The sequence below is a fragment of the Schistocerca americana genome, chromosome X (genome assembly GCF_021461395.2).
Source record: "Schistocerca americana isolate TAMUIC-IGC-003095 chromosome X, iqSchAmer2.1, whole genome shotgun sequence".
In the NCBI taxonomy this organism is placed as follows: domain Eukaryota; kingdom Metazoa; phylum Arthropoda; class Insecta; order Orthoptera; family Acrididae; genus Schistocerca; species Schistocerca americana.
Window position 1 is genome coordinate 764,064,623 of NC_060130.1, and position 27,857 is coordinate 764,092,479.

The 27,857-nt window shown below is 41.4% G+C and overlaps 1 protein-coding gene across 1 annotated transcript in view; it reads left to right on the forward strand.

Moving 5' to 3' along the window:
* Nucleotides 1-27,552, forward strand: part of LOC124555365 — a 183,428-nt gene extending 155,876 nt beyond the window's left edge. Inside the window, exons 4-6 of the mRNA XM_047129255.1 lie at nt 13,935-14,085; nt 14,174-14,288; nt 26,433-27,552. Of these exons, the coding sequence (XP_046985211.1) occupies nt 13,935-14,085; nt 14,174-14,288; nt 26,433-26,561 (395 nt within the window). The 3' untranslated portion in view covers nt 26,562-27,552. The remainder of the gene's footprint in view (nt 1-13,934; nt 14,086-14,173; nt 14,289-26,432) is intronic.
* Nucleotides 27,553-27,857: the final 305 nt, after the last annotated feature.

Here is a 27,857-nt window from a genome sequence, read left to right on the forward strand (position 1 = left end):
CAACTAGTCCATGACCGCTAGCACCAGTAAGAGCGAGGAAAAATACCTTAGTTGTTAAACGTTCACATTGTAGTTTTCTGTGGTAAAGTTAGAAAGAACGCAGTTGTCGGTTAGTAAAGGCTCAGCTCTCTGTGACAGAGTTGCATACTTCCATCATGGGAGGCTATGAGCGTCGGGAGACGCAGTGAAAACAGTTCTATTAAATTTAGAAAAATCGCAAGAGAGCGGTAGTCTACATCTACGGGATGTACTAAAAGTAACGATTCATTTTCTTGAAGCACATGTTTAATATAGCAACGTCCACCTTTCCTCCACAGTTGTGGAAACGTTCCGTAGTTGATCAAATGTGCTACTGTTAACTGCCTCCACAATCCTATCGTGCAACATACACAAGGATACTGATTTGAACCTTGTACACATTGAACTTGATGTAACCCCCACGCGAAGAAGCCTAAAGGGGTAAGGTCAGGCAACCTCGGAGCTCACATAAGCGGCGAACCTCAAACGGTTCGCCCTTCAGGGAGCCTGCGGCTGAGGTAATCACAACAGTGATGAAAAAATGGGGATGAGCCCCATCCTGCTGGTGCGCAACGGAATTCAGTATTCGATCAGACTCAAATTGCTGTTCCAAGAGAAGGTAAAGCATGTAAAGATCACTGATCTTTAAACTCTTAAACTCCGTGTATGTTTGCATATTATCAAGCACAATCCTACGTTTTAGTAACTGTGTAGACAGTCCTTCCACCGTTTTTATTATGTATGCGGTTTATAATCACTGTGTTTACATGCAAGAGGTGTTGGTGACCCTACGCTCACAGCTCCAGGCGCTGCTGGGTTTGGCCACACAGCTTGAAGATATTGCCAATGGCCGTCACTGGAGGTCTGGATATGGGGATCCACAGGACGTCCAACACGTCCCATGTGTCCCCCCATGGGTCCAGTACTTAAGTCGCACCGCATACTGTCCACCTTGAAGTTGACCCATCACCTGTGGTAAAGTGGGACGTGTAAGCAGGCAGCAAAAGACTTTCTGGAGATCCTTCCAGTTTCACAGACAGATATCAGGCGCTGTCTGTGTCTGATAAACATCCTGTGCCAGATGCAGTCGCTTGCCCTCTTTCAGGGGAAGCCTCTTGGCCTGCAAGATCGAGGCAGTCACAAAGGGTGGGATTACTGATTGTTGGGAGCTGCAATGATATGCACATTATGCAGCCCCTTAGGGACGTGGCTGCCGAGGAGGGAAGGAATCCAGCGTACACTCTTTGGTACTGGAAGGACTCCTTCCAGTTATGGAACTGGTGCTTCTGGATGCCATAAAGAGCACAGTATGCAGCCAGTGCAGGTGGTGGCTCCTGTCAGTACCAACGATGTGTGTCGCTTTGGATCAGAAGATATGCTTTCTGATTTCAGGAGGCTAGCTTAAGTGGTAAAGACTGCCAGTCTCGCTTGCGAGATGAAGGCATAGCTCATCATCTGTAGCAGCAGCATCATCAACAGGATCAGTTGCGGAACTTTACTTCAGGTCGGGTGGAGGGTCTGAATCAGAGGCTCAGACGGCTCTGCAACCGTGTAGGGTGGAGATTCCTCGACTTCCACCATATGAGTGGTGGGTTTTAGGGTTCTGCTTCATAGGTCAGGGGCGCACGCGCGCTACATGGCTGCTGGAGCCTGTGTAGAGCGGACTGATCGTTTTTTAAGGTTAGTGGGTCTCAGGGAAACCACAGGAAGGGTGTCAATCTAGAAGGATGCAGAGCAAACGCAGAACAAGGGTAGACGTAGCAACAATAGGTATTGTAGTTGTAAACTGTTGTAGGTGTGTTCGGGAAGAACTAGAACTCCAAGCTCTAATAAGTCCTGAAGTCAAATCGTTTCATGTACTGAAATCTTGGCTAACCGGAGATAAATTCAGCTGAAATTTTTACAAAGGGCCTAACCGTATTCAGAAATAATACATTAAGTAAAATTGATGGTGTAGTGTTTATTGCCGTTAGTAGTAGTTTTCTTGTAGTGAAATTGAAGTTCATAGTATCTGTGAGATATAATGGGTAGAGGTTATACTTTAAACTGGGAATAGGTTAATAACTGGTTCCTTTCACCGACCACTCGACTCAGATGACACAGTTGCTGAACAGTTCAAAGAAACTTTCTGGCAGATTAAAACTGTGTGCCCGACCGAGACTCGAACTCGGGACCTTTGCCTTTGGCGGGCAAGTGCTGTACCAACTGAGCTACCGAAGCGCGACTCACGCCCGGTACTCACAGCTTTACCTCGTCTCCTATCTTCCAAACTTTACAGAAGCTCTCCTGCGAGAAGAGTCTATGCAAACACCTGCCTAAAGAGACCTACCTAATATACAGAGGCTTCAGAATTTTTTTTGCCTCTTTACTGTGCAAGTTCTGAAGTTTCTGAAGGCGTTCTTTTCTTTTGACACTATTCTCTAAGAAACAAGACATCAACAAGGATCTCATCCACTCTAAGTGGTACTCTTCCAGCACCTTTTTCTGCTGCTAGATTAATCAGGTGGCAAATGCAAACTGTGGTGGCGATACCTGGTTGAACTTCCTTCAGGCTGAAACCCCGTGTTTGTGTCCTGTCATAACAAGAGCATTGTAGGAGCAGGAAGCCACACAGTTTTAAACTGCCAAGTTATGAGAATTCAGCTGTGGTACCATCAGCCCTGTTGTGAGTGCCTATCTAACGCTGTTATGGATAGCACAGTGCTCACCACTTTTTCCCGCGAAATATCACAGTATGTTACAACAGGAGGATACAACGTGACATTCATATCATTGCTTACATCCGTTGACAAAGAAAATGGTCTGTTCTGAAGGCACTTACCAACTAAAGATGATGCATTTTTGCCATTTTAATTACATTGCCTAATCGTTTTCGTGCGACCACAGCTACATTTCTTTGCAACTTCTGATTTAGGAAACCTCATCTTAAATGAAGCACCAGCATGATCAGCCGCACTTAGGGGCACATTGTGCTCCACCAAAAAGGAAGTAGACACTCGGCCCTAATTAGGTTACTGTCAACGTTTCCAGACTTTACAAGAAAGGTGTCGACGTTCTTGTTATCCTCCTTCGAGTTAACATAACTTAGGTGTTTATCGCGCTTCACACGATTACTAAAATAGTTTCTTCCACCATCTGCAATATTAGCGCATACATACCGTGCAAAAGGCAAATTCTTGATTTTCGTATGCACGGAAAATCAACAGAATATGATCCTTCAGATGTCTGGAAGTAATGTTTCTTGATGGATTTATTCATGAATCCTACACTAGGAATGTAGTGTATGGAAATGTTGGAGAATAAATGTCTCGATCTGTACAGAAACACTGAAAAGAACCTGGATCGTTGAACGTCACATAAAATTATAACACACATACTCAAAGCAGTCAAACACTTGATTGAAACATGTCAAAGCACACACTCTTTAACAATTAAATGAACACGACGCCACCCTAGTGAACAAAGAATATGCACATGGTCAAAAACACACACATGTCGAACGAATGTAATTAGTCCACACGTGGTCAAAGAATATGATTAAATCACAAGTGAACGGGACGGAACAAAGAATCTGCGAGGCAGAGCCTGTAGGCACGTAAGATTCACCTGGAGGAAGTGTTATCCCGTCTTTAAATTCATTTCCAATGACGACATAAACATCACACGGTTAAAAGTACCAATCATATCAAATAATGAGTTATCGACTATCGCAGACTTGCCTTCGACCAACACAAACGATCGATTCTACGGAAGTGGGGTGATTATCGAATGTTAACGTTCCAAATTTTTGTCTGCGGTGTCGTAAATGACACCGTCCAACCGTAAAATGCTGCATTTTCCGTAAACTTTGAGGATAAACCATAAAAGTTGGCAGGTTTGAGTACACCAGCGGCAACACGCAATACACTCACTGCGCGGTAGCAATAGGAACATTACTGACGAGTGCCACTAAAGCAGCGTTACCAAATACAGTTTTCCGAAATTCCTTCACCAAGGAAGACTAAGTAAAAATTCCAGATTTTAGCTCAAGAACTGTTGCCAACTTTAACTCGGTGTACTGAGGCAGCAAGGTCTAAAATCGAGAATGTATACCAGTTACGTTCCTATCAGAGTCTGCGGAACACTAGCTCTGTACTCCAATCATACATAACTGTTCACTCGTCAAAAGATCCGTACCAAAGGACTGAGAAGTTGCACAGGTCATACCAGTACCCAAGAAAGGTAATAAAAGTAATGCGCTGAATCAATGTCCCAAGTCACTGATGTCAATTTGAAGCTTTTTTGGAACATGCGCTGTGTTCGAACGTGATGAATTACATCGAAGAAGAAGATTCATTGAAAAATAGCCGATAGGGTTTCTTAAAATGTGGTTTTTGTGAAACACAATTAGCTCTCGCTTCACACGAAGTAATGAAATGCTATCGACAAGAGATGTCAGATTGATTCCATATTTTTAGATTTTTGACACCGTTACTCATCAGGGAATTTTTATTAAATTGCGTGCCTCCAGAGTATCGTATGAGTTGTGCGACTGGATTCGTGATTTCCTGTCAGAAGGAAGTGTTACTGGCCCTCTGCTATTCCTGATCTATGTAAACGATCTTGGAGACAATCTGAGCAGCCCTCTTAGACTGCTTGCAGACGATGCTGTCATTTACCTTCTTATAAAATCATCAGATGATCAAAACCAATTGTGAACTGATTTAGAAGAGATATGTTTGGTGCCAAAAGTGACAATTGAGCCTAAATAATGAAAAGTGGGAGGTTACCCACTTGAGTACTAAAAGGAATTTGCTAAATTTCGATTACACGATAAATCACACAAAACTAAAGGTTGTAAATTCAACTAAATACTTAGAGATCACAATTACGTATTTTTTATGTTTGCTGTTTGTGGTTTTCGATGTGTGTGTGTGTGTGTGTGTGTGTGTGTGTGTGTGTGTGTGTGTGTGTGTGTGTGTGTGTGTGGTTGACTGTTATGTTTTTATTCACAACGACAGATGGTTTCGTTTTACTTTAACATTTTGGTTGTTTTCGCTAGTACGCATTTTATCGTTTAAGTTACGCGAGATTCTCGCGCACAACTCTCTCGTTTGATGTGTTCCGTAGCGCAAGCTTCATGTGCTTGACACTAGGACACAGGTAAATTGTTTTCATATTTTCTATTTTCCGTAGATGTTTTTAAATGGTTCTGATATGTTTTATTTATTAAGAGAGGAGGTTTGAATTAGCACAACTTTTAATAATTTTGATGCACATGTGTATGTATCCATGGACTTTAATGTGCGCGAGTGTCTGGCACATAAAAGTGTCCTCTCTCGGCAAAACTATCTGCCCTAGGGCTTACACACCCCTCGTCACGATAGTTCATAGGCGAAGTATTGATGCTAACAAGGGAACCTCCCCATCGCACCCCCCTCAGATTTAGTTATAAGTTGGCACAGTGGATAGGCCTAGAAAAACTGAACACATATCAATCGAGAAAACTGGAAGAAGTTGTGTGGAACTATGAAAAAAATAAACAAAATATACAAACTTAGGAGTCCATGCGCAAGATAGGTAACATCAAGGGCAATGTGAGGTCAGGAGCGCCGTGGTTCCGTGGTTAGCGTGAGCAGCTGCGGAACGAGAGGTCCTTTGTTCAAGTCTTCCCTCGAGTGAGAAGTTTAATTTTTTATTTTCAGACAATTATTATCTGTCCGTCCGTCCGATGCGAGGTAACTGCGCCGTAGTATGGGGACGCTACACCTAAACGGAAAAATTTGAAAACGTTAAAAACATATGATTTGATAGAGCACAGGGAAAACTGTGCGACTGTGGAACTGTTGCATTCATTTGTTGCAGTTTATGTGACACTCTCTTATGTTTCCATCACTTTTTTGGGAGTGATTATCACATCCATAAGAAAACCTAAATCGGGCAAGGTAGAAGAATCTTTTTACCCATTCGGCAAGTGTACAAGTTAGGTGGGTCGACGACATATTCCTGTCATGTGACGCACATGCCGTCACCAGTGTCGTATAGAATATATCAGACGTGTTTTCCTGTGGAGGAATCGGTTGACCTATGACCTTACGATCAAATGTTTTCGGTTCCCATTGGAGAGGCACGTCCTTTCGTCTACTAATCGCACGGTTTTGCGGTGCGATCGCAAAACACAGACACTAAACTTATTACAGTGAACAGAGACGTCAGTGAACGAACGGTCAGATCACAACTTTGCGAAAATAAAAAAAATAAACTTTTCACTAGAGGGAAGACTTGAACCAAGGACATCTCGTTCCGCAGCTGCTCACGCTAACCACGGAACCACGGCGCTCCTGAGCTCAAATTACCCTTGATGTTGCCTATCTTGCGCATGGACTACTCAGTTTGTTTGCTTATTTTTTTCATAGTTCCACACAACTTCTTCCTGTTTTCTCGATTGATCTGTGTTCAGTTTTTCTAGGCCTGTCCACTGTGCCAACCTATAACTAAATCTGAGGGGGGTGCGATGGGGAGGTTCCCTTGTAAGATGTGTTCGCATCGACCATCTGTCCATAATCATGTTGTATAAATGGAGATGTTTTAACTACTGACGACACCTTTGGCACAATTGTTTTATTAATTTCCATTGCAGGATGTAATTTTAGTAAGTGACTAAAAGTTTTTATGCCTGTAATACTCTGGTAATTTTACGGTTACTTAAGCTAGTGTGTTTTTTCATTCTCATTTCCGATGCTAAGTTTTTGCTAATGAGTGTCTTCCTATTCAGGGTATTTTACTTCTGATGAGGGTATATATAAGTATACCGAAACCGTGATCAAGAATTTAAATAAATCTTTATCCTGCAACTGTTTTCGCTGTCATCATTTACCGTGAAGAATTTCAACAGTTGCTGTTTCAGCCATGTTTAAAATCTTTAAACAGGAAGAGTCACGTAAATAATGTTGTGGGGAAGGCGAACCAAAGACTGCGATTTACTAGCTAAAAACTTAGAAAATGCAGCAGCTTTACTAAAGAGACTGCTTACACTATGCTTGTTCGTCCTCTTCTGGAGTATTGCTTCGCAGTGTGGGATCCACATCAGACAGGATTGACAGAGGACCTCGGAAAAGTTCAAAGAAAGGTAGCTCGTTTTGTATTATCGCGAAATAGGGGGGAAAGTCACGAATAACCGAATTGGGGTGGCAATCAATAAAATAAAGGCGTTTTTCGTTGTGACAGGATCTCCTCAGGAAATTTCGATCACTATCTTTCGAATGCAAAAATATTTTGGTGGCGCCCATCTACTTAAGGAGAAATTCTCATAGTAATAAGTGAAGTCAAGAGCTCGCATGGAAAGATTTAAGTGTTCGTTTTTTCCCGCGCGCTGTTAGAGAGTGGAGCGTAGGTGGTTCGACGAACCCACTGCCAGACACTTACCTGTGAATTTCAGAGTAGTCGTGTAGCTGCAGATCATAACGAGGTGTTGGGCTGCGAGTTAAGGTTCTCGAGAACCTGAAAACTATTTTTGCGGTCAGCCAGAAAGCGATGGAGAACATACTGACCACATTACTCTTTGTGCGTACTGAAAGAAAATGTTCCTTCTTGCTGTTTATTGAGCGGTATGGGGAACGATGACTATAAATAAAAGTTTCGAGTTCTAACTGATCAATATATTCAGTAAAAGTCCACACAAACATCATAATAATCATGATTATGATGATGATGTCGCTATTATAAACAGTGCTAGTAGCAGTTGGGAGGAGACCTATACGGGATGTTCAACGTAAAATGATCTGTTGCCCTGAAATCTGATCATCAAAGTTAATTGATCGCTACAAAAGTGGAAATTAATCTCGCCACTGGGTTTCGTCAGCATTACGGGCAGCACACAAACAGTTTCTTCTGTGAAATCTAAGCGATCGAGGTCGGTGTACAGACCTCGCGAGTTCATTTCCTAATTTTACCAAAAACACAGTTGGTAGGTGCCTAGCTCTGACGTCATCCGAGGCACAGCGTATGCCGACGTTGACTGACGCGGACATATTGAGAGCTCGGCGCGAAGTCTCTTACTGCCCCTCTGGCCTTATTTATATATGGGCGCAGCGGCTCGCTGAACGAACGTCTGCTGTCTACAGCCCAAGGCACAGGTAACAGCATCTAATTGCCCCTTTCTCGGACACACATTAATCAATCTTCATAATTTTTGTGTGTATGGAATTAAGTTGGCTTTAGTTACTAAAACAGTTTTAGCTCTACTGCATTTGAACTTTGCCGTATAGAATTTTTAGAACGGAATTGTCAGTAGAACATGACCTGTGGACTGCCTCTTTAGGAGTTTTTGTATAGATTATTTACTCTAAAGTCTTGAAACTTGGTACGACTGTATTATTTAATGAATGTAATCGAGTGTTGTAATTAGAAATTTCTATCACAAATACAAATGAAGATATATGGTAAGTACGTTTTTGTTCCAAATTTAGCTCTTAGTGAATAACTTGAAAACTAGTGGAGGTAGCTTAATGAAGACAGATAGCTAACGTTTTTATATAAAACTGAGGCTACATGCGAATTTTCACCTTTCTGAGTCTAATAGTTAGCACCTTCAAATTTTCGTAAAAAAGCCGATTTTGACCAATATACTGCACCAATTAAGTTGAGACTCGTAACGCTTGATTGACACACACATTTGCACATTCTGAACAATTTTTAGCTTTCTGGCTGCGTTATTTAGTGCCATTTATTTTCTCTAAAAATAACATTCAGCAAAAAATTTCCATTAGGTCATTCTGAGACTTCGCAATGTTAACACTAATATATTGAAGCATACAGTGGCAAAGCTTGGAAAAGTTATTTTAATTTTCGATTTCCTACTTTGATCGCAGCACAATACTTTGTATGTTACGCACAGGTGTGTGTGATGCCGTGGTGCTAGTAGTAGTGAACTGGCAAGTCCCGGTACACTCACTCACCTCTGTATCTCTCAGTGCTACAGCGCTTGTTTCGCCACAGAGGCTGGTATGTTAATTTTCTGCTTTGGCAAAGTTAGTGGTAGGGGGTGACTGGATACCCTCCTGTCGCAAATATTTCCCTTCTTGGGACGGAATTTGTGTACCCCAACTGCGTGTGAAAGTGTGCGAGCATTTGTAAAATGTTTCAAAATCGTGTAATTAAGGCGGGACATGGGTGCCAGCCGACTCTTCATAGTCGTATGTGGGAAACCATCTAACAACCACATCTAGAATGGTCGGCACATCGGCCTAGTCTTTATCTGCCAGGCGGATTCGATTCGGAGACGGAGCTCCTCCCCGGATCGCGAAAGCGGAGTGCTAAGGCGCGTAGTTTTCCAGGAGGTTCAGACTAACTACGTATCTACAACTTGTTTGGATATATAGAACGATACTCGTCACGTGGATTAAGATCTCAAGAATTCCTCAGTCTTGATTCCTTGGGTATTATTGAAACTACGTCACTCTGATTGCATGTCATTGGTACCTTCACTCATTTGAAGGTGGTGGTGTGCATCTTGACGTTCTCCACATTCGTAGGTTGCTATCCCTACAGCTGCAAGTTATGTTTGCACCACTTAACTCCATTTCGCGGTTTATCTACAACCTCGAAAGTCTGTTTATGTAGTTGGTAACCAGCAGAAGGCTCGTTTTTTATATTCTGGGTCTGTCCTGTGTTACGACCCGTGGCTCTACCCTTCATTCGTTCCCTTTGAAACCCTACATTTCAGCAGGATAATGCACGACCGCATGTTGCAGGTCCTGTACGGACCTTTCTGGATACAGAAAATGTTTGAATGCTGACGTCTGGTCAATGGTGGCCGAGCAACTGGCTCGTCACAATACGCCAGTCACTACTCTTGATGAACTGTGGTATCGTGTTGAAGCTGCATGGGCAGCTGTACCTGTACACGCCAAGCTCTGTTTGACTCAATGCCCAGGCATATCAAGGCCGTTATTACGGCCAGAGGTGGTTGCTCTGGGTACTGATTTCTCAGGATCTATGCACCCAAATTGCGTGAAAATGTAATCACATGTCAGTTCTAGTATAATAATTTGTCCAATGATACCCGTTTATCATCTGCATTTCTTCTTGGTGTAACAATTTTTATGGCTAGTAGTGTATTACTAACACTATACATTAACATAAGCCACCTATGTAGAACACTGAGTGCTTCCTTGGCTAGGTTGCCAGCGCATTACACTACATATACTCTGGTATTCGTAATCCTTAACTATTATTTGACTGATGCGTGCAGTTGGTCAGTGCATTTACGTATGTCATGTCTTACCCATAATTGTAGGTGTCTAATTTACTGTTACATCTCGTCGTCCTCCTTATCCTCTTCAGTGTCACTGTGGGTGTTGCTGTCCACCCTCTGGAAATCGTTGTTGCGTTTCATTTAGGCATGTGTCTTGTGTCGTGTTTGCGGGTACGCTTCATGTCTTATTTTTGAAATACTGTCTGTTAGTGCATATGATTGTGGCCATTGTTCTTGCTCTTGAGCCGGCCGTTGCGGCCGAGCGGTTCTAGGCGCTTCAGTCCGGAACCGCGCTGCTGCTACGGTCGCAGGTTGGAATCCTGCCTCGGGCATGGATGTGTCTGATGTCCTTAGGTTAGTTAGGTTTAAGTAGTTCTAAGTTCTAGGGGACTGATGATCAAAGAAGTCCCATAGTGCTGAGAGCCATTTGAACCATTTTGAACGAAGTGCAAGTGTTCCTCGTTTTTCTTTATACTGGGTTACCTCTTGTGTTATTGATTGCATCCCTAATTCTTCCCTACTTCGTTTTTATTTTATTTCCTAGTACAGTCTTTAACATCTCTTGCAGTTGCTTAAATCTACCTTAGCGTCCAACTTCCCGCCACATATAATAAAGTGGGAACTACCACGACTTTTATAAAAGTTCGGTTGTCTCTCTCCTTGCATTATCCTTCAGTGTCCTCCTTATTGTGTTCCAAATATACGGGTAAGTATTAGTTCTTTCCTATATTGCCACATCTTGATAAAAAGTCACATTTCACGTACTTGAAATGGGCTACCTGTTCAATTGGTTCAGTATTGAGGACTATTTTCGTCCGTACTGGAAGACTAGCTAAAAAGGCCACGGTTTTTATTTATAGGTAACCAGATTGTAGCATAAGTTAACGTAGAGCCATTTGATTATCCGCAAATAAAATCGTGTTAATGTATTTATTCCTCCCAATATTTATACCTTATGGTGTTTGATCTCTCTTTGCATATTTGATCATGGCATCCATATAATAGTGACGTTAGTGACGAGCTACACCCTCGTTTCGCTCCTTAATTTGTTTGTAATTCAGGTGTTACTCCTTTCCCCGTGCCAGTTCTAATTCTGGCGTTCATATATATGTTTAGGGATTCATCTTTTCTTCATTATTGCTCATAGCTTGTCTTGTGAATTGTGCGAAATGTTTTCTCGTGATGCGAAAGAGCCCCTCCGTGGCGTAATGGTTCATGCGCCGGCTGTTAGCTGCTTGTTACCGCCATAATAAAACTTCTATCCCCGCGCTCTACTCAATGCTCGGACGAGCGAGCAGACTCGTCTGGGACAGCAACCACTTTCGCGCTGCAACCATCTCTAAAGCCGTCCTCACACAAGATGTGTTTCTTATAGTGAAGCACGCCAGAATAAGTTCGATTTGGTTGGTGCACGCTTAGAAACGAGCTGGTGCATCACACGGCACGTGCTCGTTATCACGATTTGTGACTGCAACGCCCACCAGTGGCAGTTGTTGGCTGCATCTGGCTCACAAATCAGAGTTTACGAAAATCGAGGGATGTAAAAATTCTACGCTAGCTCTGTAAAAACGTACATTTCCTCCCTTGTCCATATGTTAGACATGTTGTTCTGTCTGTAGTAGAAAAACAACACCCAAGGAGATGTCATAAGACAAAAAGTAAAGTTCTACGTCAAGTCAGTAATGATATCAGGTTATAAAAGTTTAAAGACGCGAAGGCGAATAAAAAATATTTGGTTAAAGTGGGACATGAATAAATTAGACTTCGTAGACACACACTTCTATCCGCTACAATATGCTGAATTTGTGTAACATATAATTGTATATTTTATATTATCATGTCTTGTAGGCTTTAATCGTCGGTATATTATTTAGACATTTAATTGTAACAAAACATTTCAAGCATAACGCATTTCTGAAAAATACATTGTTCTGTGGACTTGAAATGGCGTACTTCCACAATATACAAGTTATGAAACTAATACACCAAATGCGAAAATTATTTAACCACTGTCATTTGAATGCAGCAGATATCAATAACGAGTTTTCGAGGGTACATTAATGTACCGGTGCTCTGAAGCAGCATATTTTCGGAGTATGTAAGTTACAACACACAAAACCCGCAAGATTGGGATTCAACTGAAAACGACGAAATCCAATATGGCTTCTCATAAGTTCTGCTTATCTTGTCGACCAGACCATAGTCCACCAACAGTCTGTCGACTTATGTGAGGGTGGCTTAAAGCCGTCGGCACACAGACCGTGCTGTCGAACGTTAACGCCGAGCGTGCCAAGTTCAACGTGCTGCTGAACGCTCAGGAACGATGCGACTTGTGCATACGGTACGTGGGCCCCAACGTGGTATACGCGATCTCAACGCACTCCAGCGGCAGTTGAGGGATGTTTCTAGTAGTTCGTAAATCACACTGTTTATTCAACGGGCGTGTGTAAAATTCCCACGTTAGCTCTATTAAAACGCACATTTCCTCCATCGTCCACGAAGAGGAAAGTACCATGTCCAATCAATAAGGACACAGGCTTATAAAAGTTCCGTTACAAACAGCTCAGTACAAATTTGGAATACTTCTCAGCATACGATAAACATTATTTCATCATTCCCACATTTTAGTAAAACCCCAAGGTTACTTAATCACTGTTCCTACCCAGAAGCAGAATCTTGGCAACATGTGAATTACGAAGCTTAAAACAAAACGGAGCAAAATAACGTTATACAAGTAGCGCAAGCTGTCCTGTAGATTAAGCCAATCGAACAAAGTCACCCCTCAAAAAAAGGTGAACTTATATTTACATAACATCAAATATTTATAGCATATACTTATATTAAACTAATAATAAAGTATTAGAACCTAATAAACGCGAATGTTAGGAAAAAAAATTTGGAAGTGTTACGACGCGAACCACCGCCCCAACAAAAAGTTCTTTCTGGACAGAGACGCTACCCATTACGCTAAACCCCAGATATAATCTGTCTGATTAATCATATTGTCTTACCGCTTGCTAAAACCGTTAATCGTAGATAATTATGTTACTAATTGAAATTTAATTATAACAAATTGTACCAAGAACAATGCGTTTTTGGTGGATCTTCAGTGTGTCGCTGCCTTCAAATAGCTTACTCTCATTATATGCAGGTTACAATAATTCTTTTGCCAGGAATATGATGTCTCTCATAATTTTATTGGAACGAATCACACAACTAACAACGGGTTTTCCAGTCATTCTCAGTTTGCTGGTGCTCAGAAACGGCATATATACACATAGGCTTGAACGCCAATATGGCGCCTCACAACTCTGTACTGAAGGGAGACGGCGTGCGTGTGACGTAGGAGGCGCTATGCCATCTCATTGGTCAACGCTCAGACGCACGCTCAGAATATCTCAGATGCCAGATATTGCTCTGCACGTTCGGAAAGACTGCCGAACGTGCTATTCCACGCTATGACGTCAGAAACTCGGCACGCTCAACGTTCGGATGCACGGTCCGTGTGCCGCCGGTTTAAAAGTGTGCAAAGGAACAACTCTCGCAACCGGCGAACTGTCGGTAGTGCTGTAAGATTACACACAGCTGACAGTTCCAGTTGTGGCCTATTAGTTTAAAAAGCAGCAGTTGTAGAATCTAGTTGATGTATGAATGAATATAAAAAGGGAACCTTGTGTTGCAGAGTACCTGGTGCACGCGCCGTGCATGCGCGAGGTGAACCTGCGGAACGAGGACTGCGCCTCGGACTACCAGGAGGCGATCCGTCAGAACGTGCCCAGCGCCGAGCCGCGGTCCCAGCAGGAGTCGGACGCCAAGCTGCAGCAAGTCTGCTGGTCAGTACCTACCCATCAGAATGGACCACCTAGTCGCACGCGTAGTCCTCAGTATGACAGAAACTGAAATGCGATGTCGGTGTTGCAGCTCGTTCCAGCAGTACCTAACTTGCTCCACGACGGCGGCGCTCAGCGGTTGCGGCGTAGCCACTGCCAACTTCACCAAGCACTTCCTCGACCGCATGGCCAGGCCGCTTGTCGAGGTACTTAACTCCTCACTTTGCTACTTTAAGCTCTTCGTGCCTTACCAAGTCCAGCTGCGTCGATACTACTGTCGATAAGGCATTTTGTTCTATACATGCATACTAAATTAGTGTGTTGAAGGGAAGAGAGAAGTCAGGACCGGATCGGAGGAGGAGGAGGAGGAGGAGTAGTGAGGCACTGAGGATCATGACCTCCCAAAAAATAAGCAGAGCCACTGTACTAACCTACGATCTAATCAAAGTATGATTATACACTCAACAGCCAAAAAAACTGGTACATCTGCCTAATATAGTGTAGGCCCCTTGTGAGCACGCAGAAATGCCGCAACACGACGTGACATGGACTCGGCAAATGCCTGAAGTAGTGCTGGAGGGACTTGACACCATAACCCTGCAGGGCTGTCCATAAATCCATAAGAGTGCGAGAGAGATCTCTTCTGAACAACACGTTGCAAGGCATCCCAGATATGCTCAAATGTTCGTCTGGGCAGTTAGATGGCCAGCGGGAGTGTTTAAACTCATAAAAGTGTTCCTGGAGCCACTCTCTAGCAACTATCGACGTGTTTGGTGTTGCATTGACCTGCTGGAATTGCCCGAGTCCGTCGAAATGCGCAATGGACATGAATGGATGTAGGTGATCAGACAGGATTCTTACGTACGTCTAAACTGTCATAGACGTAGCTGGACGTAGCTGGAGTCCCATATCACTCCAACTGCACGCACTCCACAACATTACATAGCCTCCACCAGCATTAACAGTCCTCTGCTGACACGAAGTGTCTGTGGAATCATGAGGTTGTCTCTATACCCATACACGTCCATCTGCTAGACACAATTTGAAACGGGACTCGACCGATCAGGCAACATACTTCCAGTCAGCAACATTCCAATATCGGTGTTGATGGGCCTAGGCGAGGCTTAAGCTCTGTTGTGCAGTCAAGTGTACACGAGTGGGCCTTCCGCTCCGAAAGCCCATATCGATGATGTCATAGAATGGTTCGCACGTCGACACTTGGTGGCCCTGCATTGAAATGTGCAGAAATTTTCGGAAGGGTTGCACATCTGTCACGTTAAGAGATTCTCTTCAGTCATCGTTGGTCCCGTTCTTCCAGGATCTTTTTCCGGCAGCGGCGATGTCTGAGATTAACGGTACACTCGTGAAATGGTCGTACTGTAAAATCCCCACTTCATCTCTACCTCGGAGATGCTGTGTCCCATCGCTCGTGCGCAGACTAACAGTACGTTGAAATTCTCGTAAATCTTAATAACCAGCCATTGTAACAGCAGTAACCTATCTACCAACTGCGCCAGACACTTGTTGCCTTATATAGGCGCTGCGACCGCAGCGCTGTATTCAGCCTGTTTACGTATCTCTGTATTTGAATACGCATGCCTATACCAGTTTCTTTGGTGCTTCAGTGTATTGGAATATATTAAGATCTTCATGTACCCGTTCTTGATTTAAAAAAGAATTGATTCAGTCATAAGATACACTACTCAGTGTCCTAGAAGAATTTGGAGCTATCAATAAAACATTGGCAGTCATTAAGCAAACTTGGACTAATTCCATTTTCAAAGTTAAAATTTAAGATGCAATATCAAAACCTTTTTAAAATGAAACAGGCGTGAGGCATGGGGATGGCCTGTGTTGTTCATTATTCAACTGCGTTTTGAAGAAAGTACGAGAATTCATGAAAAGAACAGAAGAGGTTGGAATAAAGGGAAACTTGGGGAGTCACTGCTGAGCTTCTGCTTATGATTTAGCAGTCTTAGCGGAAAACCTGCAAGGTGGAACAGACCAGATAAACATCCTGCAAGAGGTAAGGGAAAATACTGAGCTACAAATTTCGTTTACAGAAAACACTAAAGATTACCAACGTTACAGGTGCACCAAAATATATGGAATCAAAATACGAAAAAATAAAATAAGTTTCAGAATTTAAAACTTAGGGCAAAATAAACCTGCCAAATGCTTCAGACAAAGTACCTGACAGGCATAGAGCCATACAAAATGTAATTTCGCGTTAACAGAAAACTTAGGCATTACAATGTGGTGATTAAAAACTGACATCTTTATGCCTCTGAATGCCTAGTCGCAAACACAGCCAAACAGTCAAATGATTCGGAGCCGAAAGAGCGAAGAATAATTCGAGAAGTTTTGGATCGGAAGTACGAAAATGGGATTTGGAAACTGAGAAGTAACCAAGGTGGTGTAGGGGAAAATCTGAAAATGATAGATACAATGAGAACGCAGTAGATTGCATTTTATAGCCACTTTAATAGAATAGATAACAGAATGACAAATATTCATCTGATTTGACAAAAGTTAAAAAAAAAAACTTTCGTGGTTTATAGAAATCAGGAGTAGCAGGAAAAGACAGAAAACATGCATTTATGGAACAATTACAAAAAGTGTTTCCTGATTAAAACACACAAGTAGAGAGACATGGCCAGAAGGAAAGAGAGAAAAAGAGAACGGAGGGTAACAGTGATGTACTGAGAATCCAACAAAAATCGTAAATTCAATAATAATAATAATAATAATAATAGTAATAATAGTAATAATAATAATAGTAATAATAATAATAATAATAATAATAATAGAACGACACTGCTAGCCAACTGGAAAATGATTTAAATCCAAATAGAGGTGTTCTGCAGGATATGCTTCCTGCAACCACCCTAGAAGGAAAACAAAGACAGAGGATGAGATGGTCAGATGAAGTTAATCGACACCTCATGTTCTGTTATTACCAAGCAACAAACCTAGGAACCAACACAACTGGATACAGATCACAAGTATACGCAACATTTATTACCAGATACCCAGAATTAAAATTTTTAACAGAACAACGACTAGCTGATCAGATCCGTGTAATAATAAAAAATATCAGGATACCCCAGTCAGAATTAGAAAACATCAAACAACAAGTACAACAAATACTGGAACAAAATAATGTGCAATCAGAAGAAGAAGAAGAAAATACAGTAATGGACTCAAACATCCCAGAGCAAACAAACAAAGAACAACACGCACCAATTAAACAATCAGAGGAAAACGAAATCTTAAGACCACCAGAACAAGCACAAATAGAACACGAAGTGACACAGATGTTAGATATAGAAGAAAAATTTCAGCTAACATATATAGAATACAAAGACACAAATACAGACATTAGACCATTCTTGCATAGACCACCAAATAACCCACAAGTCGAAACAACAATAAAAACCATCAACACAATCATACACAACAAAATAAATGAAAACACAACTATGGAAGAGTTGCAACTACTGGTTTATATAGGAGCACTCACTACACTAAATATACACACTAGGCAGAGATCAGAACCAACCAACACACAGAAGAAACCCACAAAACCAGCATGGCAACACAGGCTACAGATCAAAATAGAAAATCTGAGAAAAGACATCGGACGGCTAACACAATTTATAAGAAATGAAATCTCGGAAAAAAAACGAAAAAGGTTAGGTAAAATCTCACAACAAGAAGCGACAGAGCAATTAGACGAAAAGAAGCAGAAATTACAAGCATTAGCCAAACGACTCAGAAGATACAAAAAAAGTGAAAATAGAAGGAAACAAAACCAAACATTCAACACAAACCAAAATAAATTTTACCAGACAATAGATAACACACACATTAATATAAACAATCCACCAAACATAACAGACATGGAACACTTCTGGAGCAACATATGGTCAAACCCGGTACAACATAACAGGCATGCACGGTGGATACAAACAGAAACAGACGCATACAAGATGATACCACAAATGCCTGAAGTGATAATTTTGCAACATGAAGTCACCCAAGCAATTAATTCTACTCACAATTGGAAAGCCCCTGGAAAAGATAAAATAGCAAATTTCTGGCTAAAGAAATTCACCTTAACACATTCACATCTAACTAAATTATTTAACAGTTACATTGCAGACCCATACACATTCCCTGATCCGCTTACACACGGAATGACATATCTGAAACCTAAAGATCAAGCAGACACAGCGAACCCAGCTAAATATCGCCCCATAACATGCCTACCAACAATATACAAAATATTAACTTCAGTCATTAAACAGAAATTAATGACACATACAACACAGAACAAAATTATAAATGAAGAACAAAAAGGCTGTTGCATAGGAGCACGAGGATGTAAAGAGCAACTGATAATAGATACAGAGGTGACATCAAGCTAAAACTAAACAAAGGTCGCTACACTACGCACACATTGATTACCAAAAAGCTTTTGATAGTGTACCCCACTCATGGTTACTACAAATATTGGAAATATACAAAGTAATCCTAAATTGATACAGTTCCTAAACATAGTAATGAAAAATTGGAAAACCACACTTAATATCCAAACAAATTCAAATAATATCACATCACAGCCAATACAGATTAAGCGTGGAATATACCAAGGAGACTCATTAAGTCCTTTCTGGTTCTGCCTTGCTCTGAACCCACTATCCAACATGCTAAATAATACAAATTATGGATACAATATTACTGGAACATACCCACACAAAATCACACATTTGCTATACATGGATGATCTAAAACTACTGGTAGCAACAAATCAACAACTCAACCAATTACTAAAGATAACAGAAGGATTCAGCAATGATATAAGTATGGCTTTTGGAACAGACAAATGTAAGAAAAATAGCATAGTCAAGGGAAAACACACTAAACAAGATGATTACATATTGGATAACCACAGCGACTGCATAGAAGCGATGGAAAAAACTGATGCCTATAAATATCTAGGATACAGACAAAAAATAGGAATAGATAATACAAATACTAAAGAAGAACTAAAAGAAAAATATAGACAAAGACTAACAAAAATACTGAAAACAGAATTGACAGCAAGAAACAAGACAAAAGCTATAAATACTTATGCTATACCAATATTGACCTACTCATTTGGAGTAGTGAAATGGAGTAACACAGACCTAGAAGCACTCAATACACTTACACGATCACAATGCCACAAATATAGAATACATCACATACATTCAGCAACAGAAAGATTCACATTAAGCAGAAAGGAAGGAGGAAGGGGATTTATCGACATAAAAAACCTAATTATGGACAGGTAGACAATTTAAGAAAATTCTTTCTAGAACGAGCAGAAACTAGCGAAATACACAAGGCAATCACTCATATAAATATATCGGCTACACCACTGCAACTTCATAACCACTTCTACAACCCTGTAGATCACATAACATCAACAGATACGAAGAAAGTAAATTGGAAAAAGAAAACACCACGTGGCAAGCACCGGTATCATCGAACACAGCCACACATCGATCAAGACGCATCCAACACATGGCTAAGAAAAGGCAATGTATACAGTGAGACAGAAGGATTCATGATTGTAATACAGGATCAAACAATAAACACCAGGTATTACAGCAAGCATATTATTAAAGATCCCAATACCACAACGGATAAATGCAGACTTTGTAAACAACAAATAGAAACAGTAGATCACATCACAAGCGGATGTACAATACTAGCAAATACAGAATACCCCAGAAGACATGACAATGTCGCAAAAATAATACATCAACAGCTTGCCTTACAACATAAACTTTTAAAACAACACGTTCCTACATACAAGTACCCACCACAAAATGTACTGGAGAATGATGAATACAAATTATACTGGAACAGAACCATTATAACAGATAAAACAACGCCACATAACAAACCTGACATCATACTCACCAATAAAAAGAAGAAATTAACACAACTAATCGAAATATCCATACCCAATACAACAAATATACAAAAGAAAACAGGAGAAAAAATTGAAAAATACATCCAACTGGCTGAGGAAGTCAAGGACATATGGCATCAGGATAAAGTTGACATCATACCAATTATACTATCAACTACAGGAGTCATACCACACAATATCCACCAGTACATCAATGCAATACAGCTACATCCAAACATATATATACAACTACAGAAATCCGTAATTATTGATACATGTTCAATTACCCGAAAGTTCCTAAATGCAATATAACACATACCGTACAGTTAAAAGGAAGTGACGCTTGATCAAGGTCCGCGTCACTCCATTTTTAACCGGACTTAACGTCTGAGAAAGTGAAAGAAATAATAATAGTAATAATAATAATTTCATTATTATTAAAATCCTAGGCATTTTTGGCACATTAAATGTGGGTGCAAGCAAAGTTATTTTAGGGGAAGGAGGAGTAAGAGACAGACATTAACGTAGTGTGCTTCTCTCCCCCTCCCCAACCTAACCTTTGACCCGAAACCATGGTGGTAGTACATATGTATAGATGAGACAGACTTGGCCTGCTGCGCTTTACAGTTGACAACGTTGTGCTGCCATAGAGCAAAGAGCAACTAAACGCGATTCTGACAAGGCTGGGGACAAATCAAAACTAAATATCGAAACTTCGTGGCGGGTTGAAACTTTGTGCTTGGCTAGGACTCACAGTACCTTGCTTCTAGTGGGCAACGCCTTTCTTTTAAGAATGGTCGTCCCGTAAACGGTGCAGCAGAACATCTATGTAGGACAGAAGTACTGGCAGAAATGAAGTATAGCTGTGAGTAGTGCCTGGGTAGATCAGTTAGTAAGAGCATTGCCTGCAAAGTCCAGGTTCTGGGCTCGAGTCCTGGCGTATTGTTTATTCTGCCAAGAATTTTCAACACTCTAATTATCTTCATGCACAATTTCAGGGTTGCATTGTAGCCAGAAGAGACTACTCAAAATAATGAAATTGTTGCCAAACTCTTTGTATATGAACATGCGATAATGACCACATTCATGGTAATATCTGTATAATATGTGGATAAAATTGTCCAGTAAGACCATTGCTTCAGTGTGTTAATTTCACGTAAGACCATTGCTTCAGTGTGTTCATTTCATATTACATATGAAAATTCCCAAAATTAGCTGTGAACATTTAAATTACTGGCCCCTATTCTACATTATCTAGGATAAACTATTCTCTGTAAACCATTAACGATAATTTATTTTGGACATAGTCAGTTTTTGTTACGCTTTCCTCGACAGTTTTGAGAGACTCGATAAAATAGTTTCTACGCGTCGTATGGGATGGAGTCTCTAAATAACTTCAACACATTGTACTACAACCAAACTTCCATAACCCATCACACATATACTATACAATATTTAAAAACACTGTGAAAATAGTAAGTACAGATACCCTCGACGAGAAGGTTTGTTCGAACACTACAGTACTTTACTGTGGTACGTCCTTGGCATGTTCCAACCTTCGAATTGACTTGAAAGGGACTCTCACTCGTTGGGTCACAAAGTTATCTAATTTTTTTGCATGGTTGTAGTACGTACTTAGAACAGGTGCTCCTTCGGTATGGTGCGCTTATCAAGCGTTTCCGAAAAATCTAGGTTCAATATGTTGTTAGTGTTTTGAATATCGTGCGAACCCGCCACTTGTCGAGCAGCAGCGTTTGCGCAACCGAATAAGACGGAAGCCTGAAGGTCTGCCCATTCTGCCCTCGAATCCTGGCCTTTATTTCGAGTAAACACTTCCATTGCTACGAAGAATTATGGTTATCCGGACAGGGACACACAATGGTGGTGGTGGTGGTGGTGGTGGTGGTGGTGGTGGTGGTGATAACACTAGGGACATATTATAAGCTATAATCTAAAGCTAAAAAATATTTGAAGCTAAACTGAACTTCGAAACTTCCTTGCTGGTTAAAACTGTGTAGGTGAAAATTGTAATAAATAGTTACGGGACTCGCAGTATATGCAAAATTTTAGTCTGTCTTATACTGTTAATTTAACGCTGCTGCTTGATAGTTGCTCTCATATACACCATCCAGTCACTGCGATCACCTGTCAAAATCCTGAATAACAGCTTTCTGTAGCGGAACCTCTGCGAAACGTTCAGGAAGTGTCAGGTTATGGAAGGTACTTACAGGAATGTGGAGCCATGCCGACTCCGCCAGCTGAGCTAGGTTTCTCAGTTGAGAATCCAAGACGCGAAAAGCCCGATCGGAGTGGTCCCACATACTCTCGATTGGATTTAAATCCGGTGAGTCTGGTGGCCAGGGAAGTACGGTAAACTCATTCTGGAGCTCTTCGAACCATACAGCTACACTGCGAGCTGTGTGAAACGTTGCATTGTCTTGCTGGTAGATGCCATCGTGCTGAGGAAAAACAAACTGCATATAGGGGCGAATGTAATCCCTAAGGTTAGATACGTACTTACGTTTATCCATTGTGCCTTCCACGAGGACGAGATCACCCAGAGAAAGCCACTCAAATATTTCCCAGACCATAATACTTTCTCCTGCGGCCTGAACCCCTCACACGACCGCCGCAGGGTGTTTGCTTTGAGACGTACCACGCAGTAAATGCCAACGGCCATCTGTCCGATGGAGCATGACACATGTTTCATCTGAAAAGACCACTAGTCGCCACACACTGCACGTAGAGTTGCGGTATTGGTATGCAAATTCCAGCCTTCGTTGCCGATGAACAACAGTCGGCATGGGTGCATGAACCAGGCGTCTGCTGTGGAGGCCCATGCACAGCAACATTCGTTGTATGGTTGATAAGGAGACGGTTGGTAGCCCCTTGGTTCATCTGGACGGTCAATTGCTCAACAATTGCGCGTCTATTCGCCTTACGCATCACCACAGCCATCGTTCACACTTATCATCTATGGCCCGTGGTGCACCGCAGTTACGTCATCGCCCGTTTTGGATAGCGCCATTTTACCATGCACGGTGCACTCCAACCACGGCGGTAGACTAACAGTTTAAAAACTTAGACGTTTCGGAAGTACTTCCACTCTTGGGCCCAAAGGCAATGATCATACACTTTTGCATGCCAGGTAAATTGCTACGTTTCGGCATTAGGACATAGACCGCACTGTTTTTCGCACCACCCCCCTCTTCCCCCTCCCCAACACGATTTATGTACCCTCCACTGCTAGTGCTGCCATCTGCCGTCTGAGTGGTAATTGCGCTTTGAAGTCGAACGTAGGAGGTAGTCACATTAATGTAACTGGACTGTGTAGTTTCAAACAGGCTAGTGAAACTTCAACCTTAATTTCTCAATAATGCTTGGGAACACACAGTACTACATATTTATCTTCTACATCTAAGTATGTACGAGAGTCGTGAAAAAGATAAAACAGGCGACCTGTTGGAGGTATACCTCCCTTTTTATAGTGGGACCTCAGTTCAGTATGAAATCCGAACCACTCTCAAAATAAAAAATGACCTTGTGGCTCGAATTTCATTACTGATAGACATTTTGGACAGTGCATAAGGCGAAAGTCCATGTTGTTGTTTTGTTGTTGTTGTTGTTGTTGTTGTTGTCTTCAGTCCTGAGACTGGTTTGATGCAGCTCATCATGCTACTCCAACCTGTGCAAGCTTCATCTCCCAGTACTTACCGCAACCTACATCCTTCTGAATCTGTTTAGTGTATTCATCTCTTGGTCTCCCTCTACGATTTTTACCCTCCACGCTGCCCTCCAATGCTAAATTTGTGATCCCTTGATGCCTCAGAACATGTCCTACCAACCGATCCCTTCTTCTAGTCAAGTTGTGCCACAAATTCTTCTCCCCAATTCTATTCAACACCTCATCTGTTATGTGATCTACCCATCTAATCTTCAGCATTCTTCTGTAGCACCACATTTAGAAAGCTTCTATTCTCTTCTTGTCCAAACTATTTATCGTCCATGTTTCACTTCCATACATGGCTACACTCCATACAAATACTTTCAGAAACGACTTCCTGACACTTTAATCTGTACTCGATGTTAACAAATTCTTCAGAAACGCTTTCCTTGTCATTGTCAGTCTACATTTTATATAGTCTCTACTTCGACCATCATCAGTTATTTTGCTCCCCAAATAGCAAAACTCCGTTACTACTTCAAGTGTCTCATTTCCTAATCTAATTCCCTCAGCAACACCCGACTTAATTCGACTACATTCCATTATCATCATTTTGCTTTTGTTGATGTTCATCTTATATCCTCCTTTCAAGACACTGTCCATTCGGTTCAACTGCTCTTCCAAGTCCTCTGCTGTCTCTGACAGAATTACAATGTCATCGGCGAACCTCAAAGTTTTCATTTCTTCTCCTTGGATTTTAATACCTACTCCAAATTTTTCGCTTGTTTCCTTTACTGCTTGCTCAATATACAGATTGAATAACATTGGGGATAGGCTACAACCCTGTCTCACTCCCTTCACAACCACTGCTTCCCTTTAATGCCCCGGCAGAATAAAAATTCGTCGTTTAATGTGTGTTGAAGTGAAAAGTACCAAACTGATTTAATATAATCCATTATGGAGTCGAGGTAGCAGTTGTCGTTATACTGGTTATCACTGTTAGCATTCAACCGCAATTCTTATACACATATTTTAACAACGCGTTTCAAGAGGCAATGATCTCATCATCAGGTTGTAAAGTCTGTCATGAAATTAAACGGACTAAAAAGACAAAATACCATCACAAACAGTTCGGAAGTCCATATAGTAAAACAGAATTAAAAGTATATTGGACTGTGGGGCCTCGTCTTACATTGAAGTTGTTGACACAAGTCGATGGCCGTCCCATAGCTACCAAGTATGCTGTCGCACTGTGCCGGCTCTGGAGCTGTTGTGGACTGACGTGCCTAGGTGTTGTGGCGTGATTGCAGCCGTGTGCTTGACAGTAACGCTATGCTATTGGGCGCCTTATTTCCTTATTGCATTGGTCTGCCATCGTTAGCCTCTAGCAACTCCGTCAGTGACATGCTACCAACTTAGTCGCATACCTACCCTAAAATAATTCTAAAAACCCACTAAAAATCTCATTTCTTCAAAATTATCTTGTGCATTTAGAATATTGCTTTGTTTCTTTTCATGGATAGCTATCTCGAATTCCTCTAGTAAATCAAGTTTCCTCCCTTTCTTTTCTATATGCAATATTTCCACGTTATCTTCTATGCTATTAAGGGGATGGCCTGTTTCATATATATGGTACGCAACAGCTGATTTGTCATAATTTCCTAACCTGAACGCATCTTTATGTTCTTTATACCGGATCGCGAATGATCTTCCTGTCTGCCCTATGTATTTTGCATCACAAGTTCTGCACTGAATCTTATAAACTCCCGATCTTTCAAACTTATTTCTCTTCTCGCCAATATCGTGCTTAAGGCTATACCTCACTAGGTCTGAAAAGCTATTTTAACATCGTATGGCTTAAAAATATTTGCTATCTTTTGTGAGACTGTTCCGTAGTATTCCGTAGAAATTACGACAAATCAGCTGTTGCGAACCATATATATGAAACAGGCCATCCCCTTAATAGCATAGAAGATAACGTGGAAATATTGCATGTAGAAAAGAAAGGGAGGAAACTTGATTTACTAGAGGAATTCGAGATAGCTATCCACGAAAAGAAACAAAGCAATATTCTAAATGCACAAGATAATTTTAAAGAAATAAGATTTTTTAGCGGGTTTTTAGAATTATTTTAGGGTAGGTATGCGACTTTAAGTTGGTAGCATGTCACTGACGGAGTTGCTAGAGGCTAACGATGGCAGACCAATGCAATAAGGAAATCAGGCGCCCAATAGCATAGCGTTACTGTCAAGCACACGGCTGTAACACGCCACAACACCTAGGCACGTCAGTCCACAACAGCTCCAGAGCCGGCACAGTGCGACAGCATACTTGGTAGCTATGGGACGGCCATCGACTTGTGTCAACAACTTCAATGTAAGACGAGGACCCACAGTCCAATATACTTTTAATTCTGTTTTATTATATGGACTTCCGAACTGTTTGTGATGGTATTTTGTCTTTTTAGTCCGTTTAATTTCATGACATAGACTTTACAACCTGATGATGAGATCATTGTCTCTTGAAACGCGTTGTTGAAATGTGTGTATAAGAATCGCGGTTGAATGCTAACAGTGATAACCACCAAACTGATGTTCGGTTGGCTTTATATTGGGGGGGGGGGGGGAGAGAGAGAGAGAGAGAGAGAGAGAGAGAGAGAGAGAGAGAGAGAGAGAGTGAATGAATGAATGAATGAATATGATGAACGTGTGCATGTTACAGGGCCACTGCGAGAAATTCGCCAAGGTATGCGGAGCAGACGCTGGGAGTGCGTCTGTGGGTCCAACTGAGCTGTCCCTGGCGCTGGTGGCTCTGCTGCACCCGGCACTGGCTCTGCTGTACCGGACGTGAGCTGGTGGCGCCCACCTGGACCTGTAGCCTACCCAACAACCGTAGCTGTCCTAGCGGCTGTACGGGCTTCACACGCCCTTTTCTCAGTCCTTCTCCGTAGAGACTGAATTCATGTATGCGGCGAACTTTTAAATGGTCCCACTTCGGTTTCATACTGTCCGTCTTCGATGATTTTTATTTTCTTTTTGCAAAAATGTTTCCTATCGTTTTGGATTGCTCAAGACTTAAGAGATTTATCGAATACTATGTGTGGCTATTTCTGCATAATCGATCGTCCTAAAATAACTTACACTCTTTCGTACCAAAGTACTCTTAGTGTTTAAAGACTCGTAGGTTAGGTATATCAGAAAAGTATTACATTTCACCTGCATCGTCCTTAACTGTGATAAATACTGGTGGTTCGACTGATCGTTGACTGAACTAAACTGTGAAGACAACAAAATACTCGATAGGCGTTTGCTGTAAGCTACAGGGAATGGTGTGTGTGTGTGTGTGTGTGTGTGTGTGTGTGTGTGTGTGTGTGTGTGTGTGTGTGTGTGTGTGTGTCACAGTGTTATCAGTTCGCTTGATGTACACTTTAAGTAGCTATCGTTCCTTGTCTGTTATGGTTAGACTGTTTTTTCTTCAAGGTAGCACTGTCATCCATTGCACGGTGTAACTTCCGAAAGTGCACGCAACCACACTTGTAGATAGGAAAACTGGCTGCAATGGTGGCGGCTTTTAAATCGCATTACGGAATGCAGTAAAGGATTGTCACAAGCAATTCCTTTTCCTCACATTCAAGAAAAGATTTTATGTTTTAGAAAATCAATTTGTACATATGTGTTAAGTTATTGTTTTCAACTGTACAGTTGACGGCTAGTAATAAGTAGTGCACACCTAATTACTGTTAGTGGTAAATACCTCTTTTTATTGTTAACTGTTGTTCTTGTGGATGTATTTACTGTCGTAGCGAAAATATATATGATTGGAAAGTATTAAAGAATATTGTGCTGAAAATTTGTTTATTAAACTTCCCTATCACTCCTTATTATCCTGTTAAATGTTACATCCTTATATCATTATCTTTTACTGACAATGTGTTTTAGTTGGTTTCGTGTGCTGCAGACCAAATGCCTGAATGTATTGGAAGAAAGTTTCTAAGGATCTGCACAGTGTAACTTCCCAGCAACGTATCCTGAATACAGTGCCATTCACTTCTTAAATTTAACTGTACAGCTGTTTGCGTGTGATTGAGTCCTGTGCACACCATCAATGGTTGTACCATAGGAGCCGGCCGGTGTGGCCGTGCAGTTC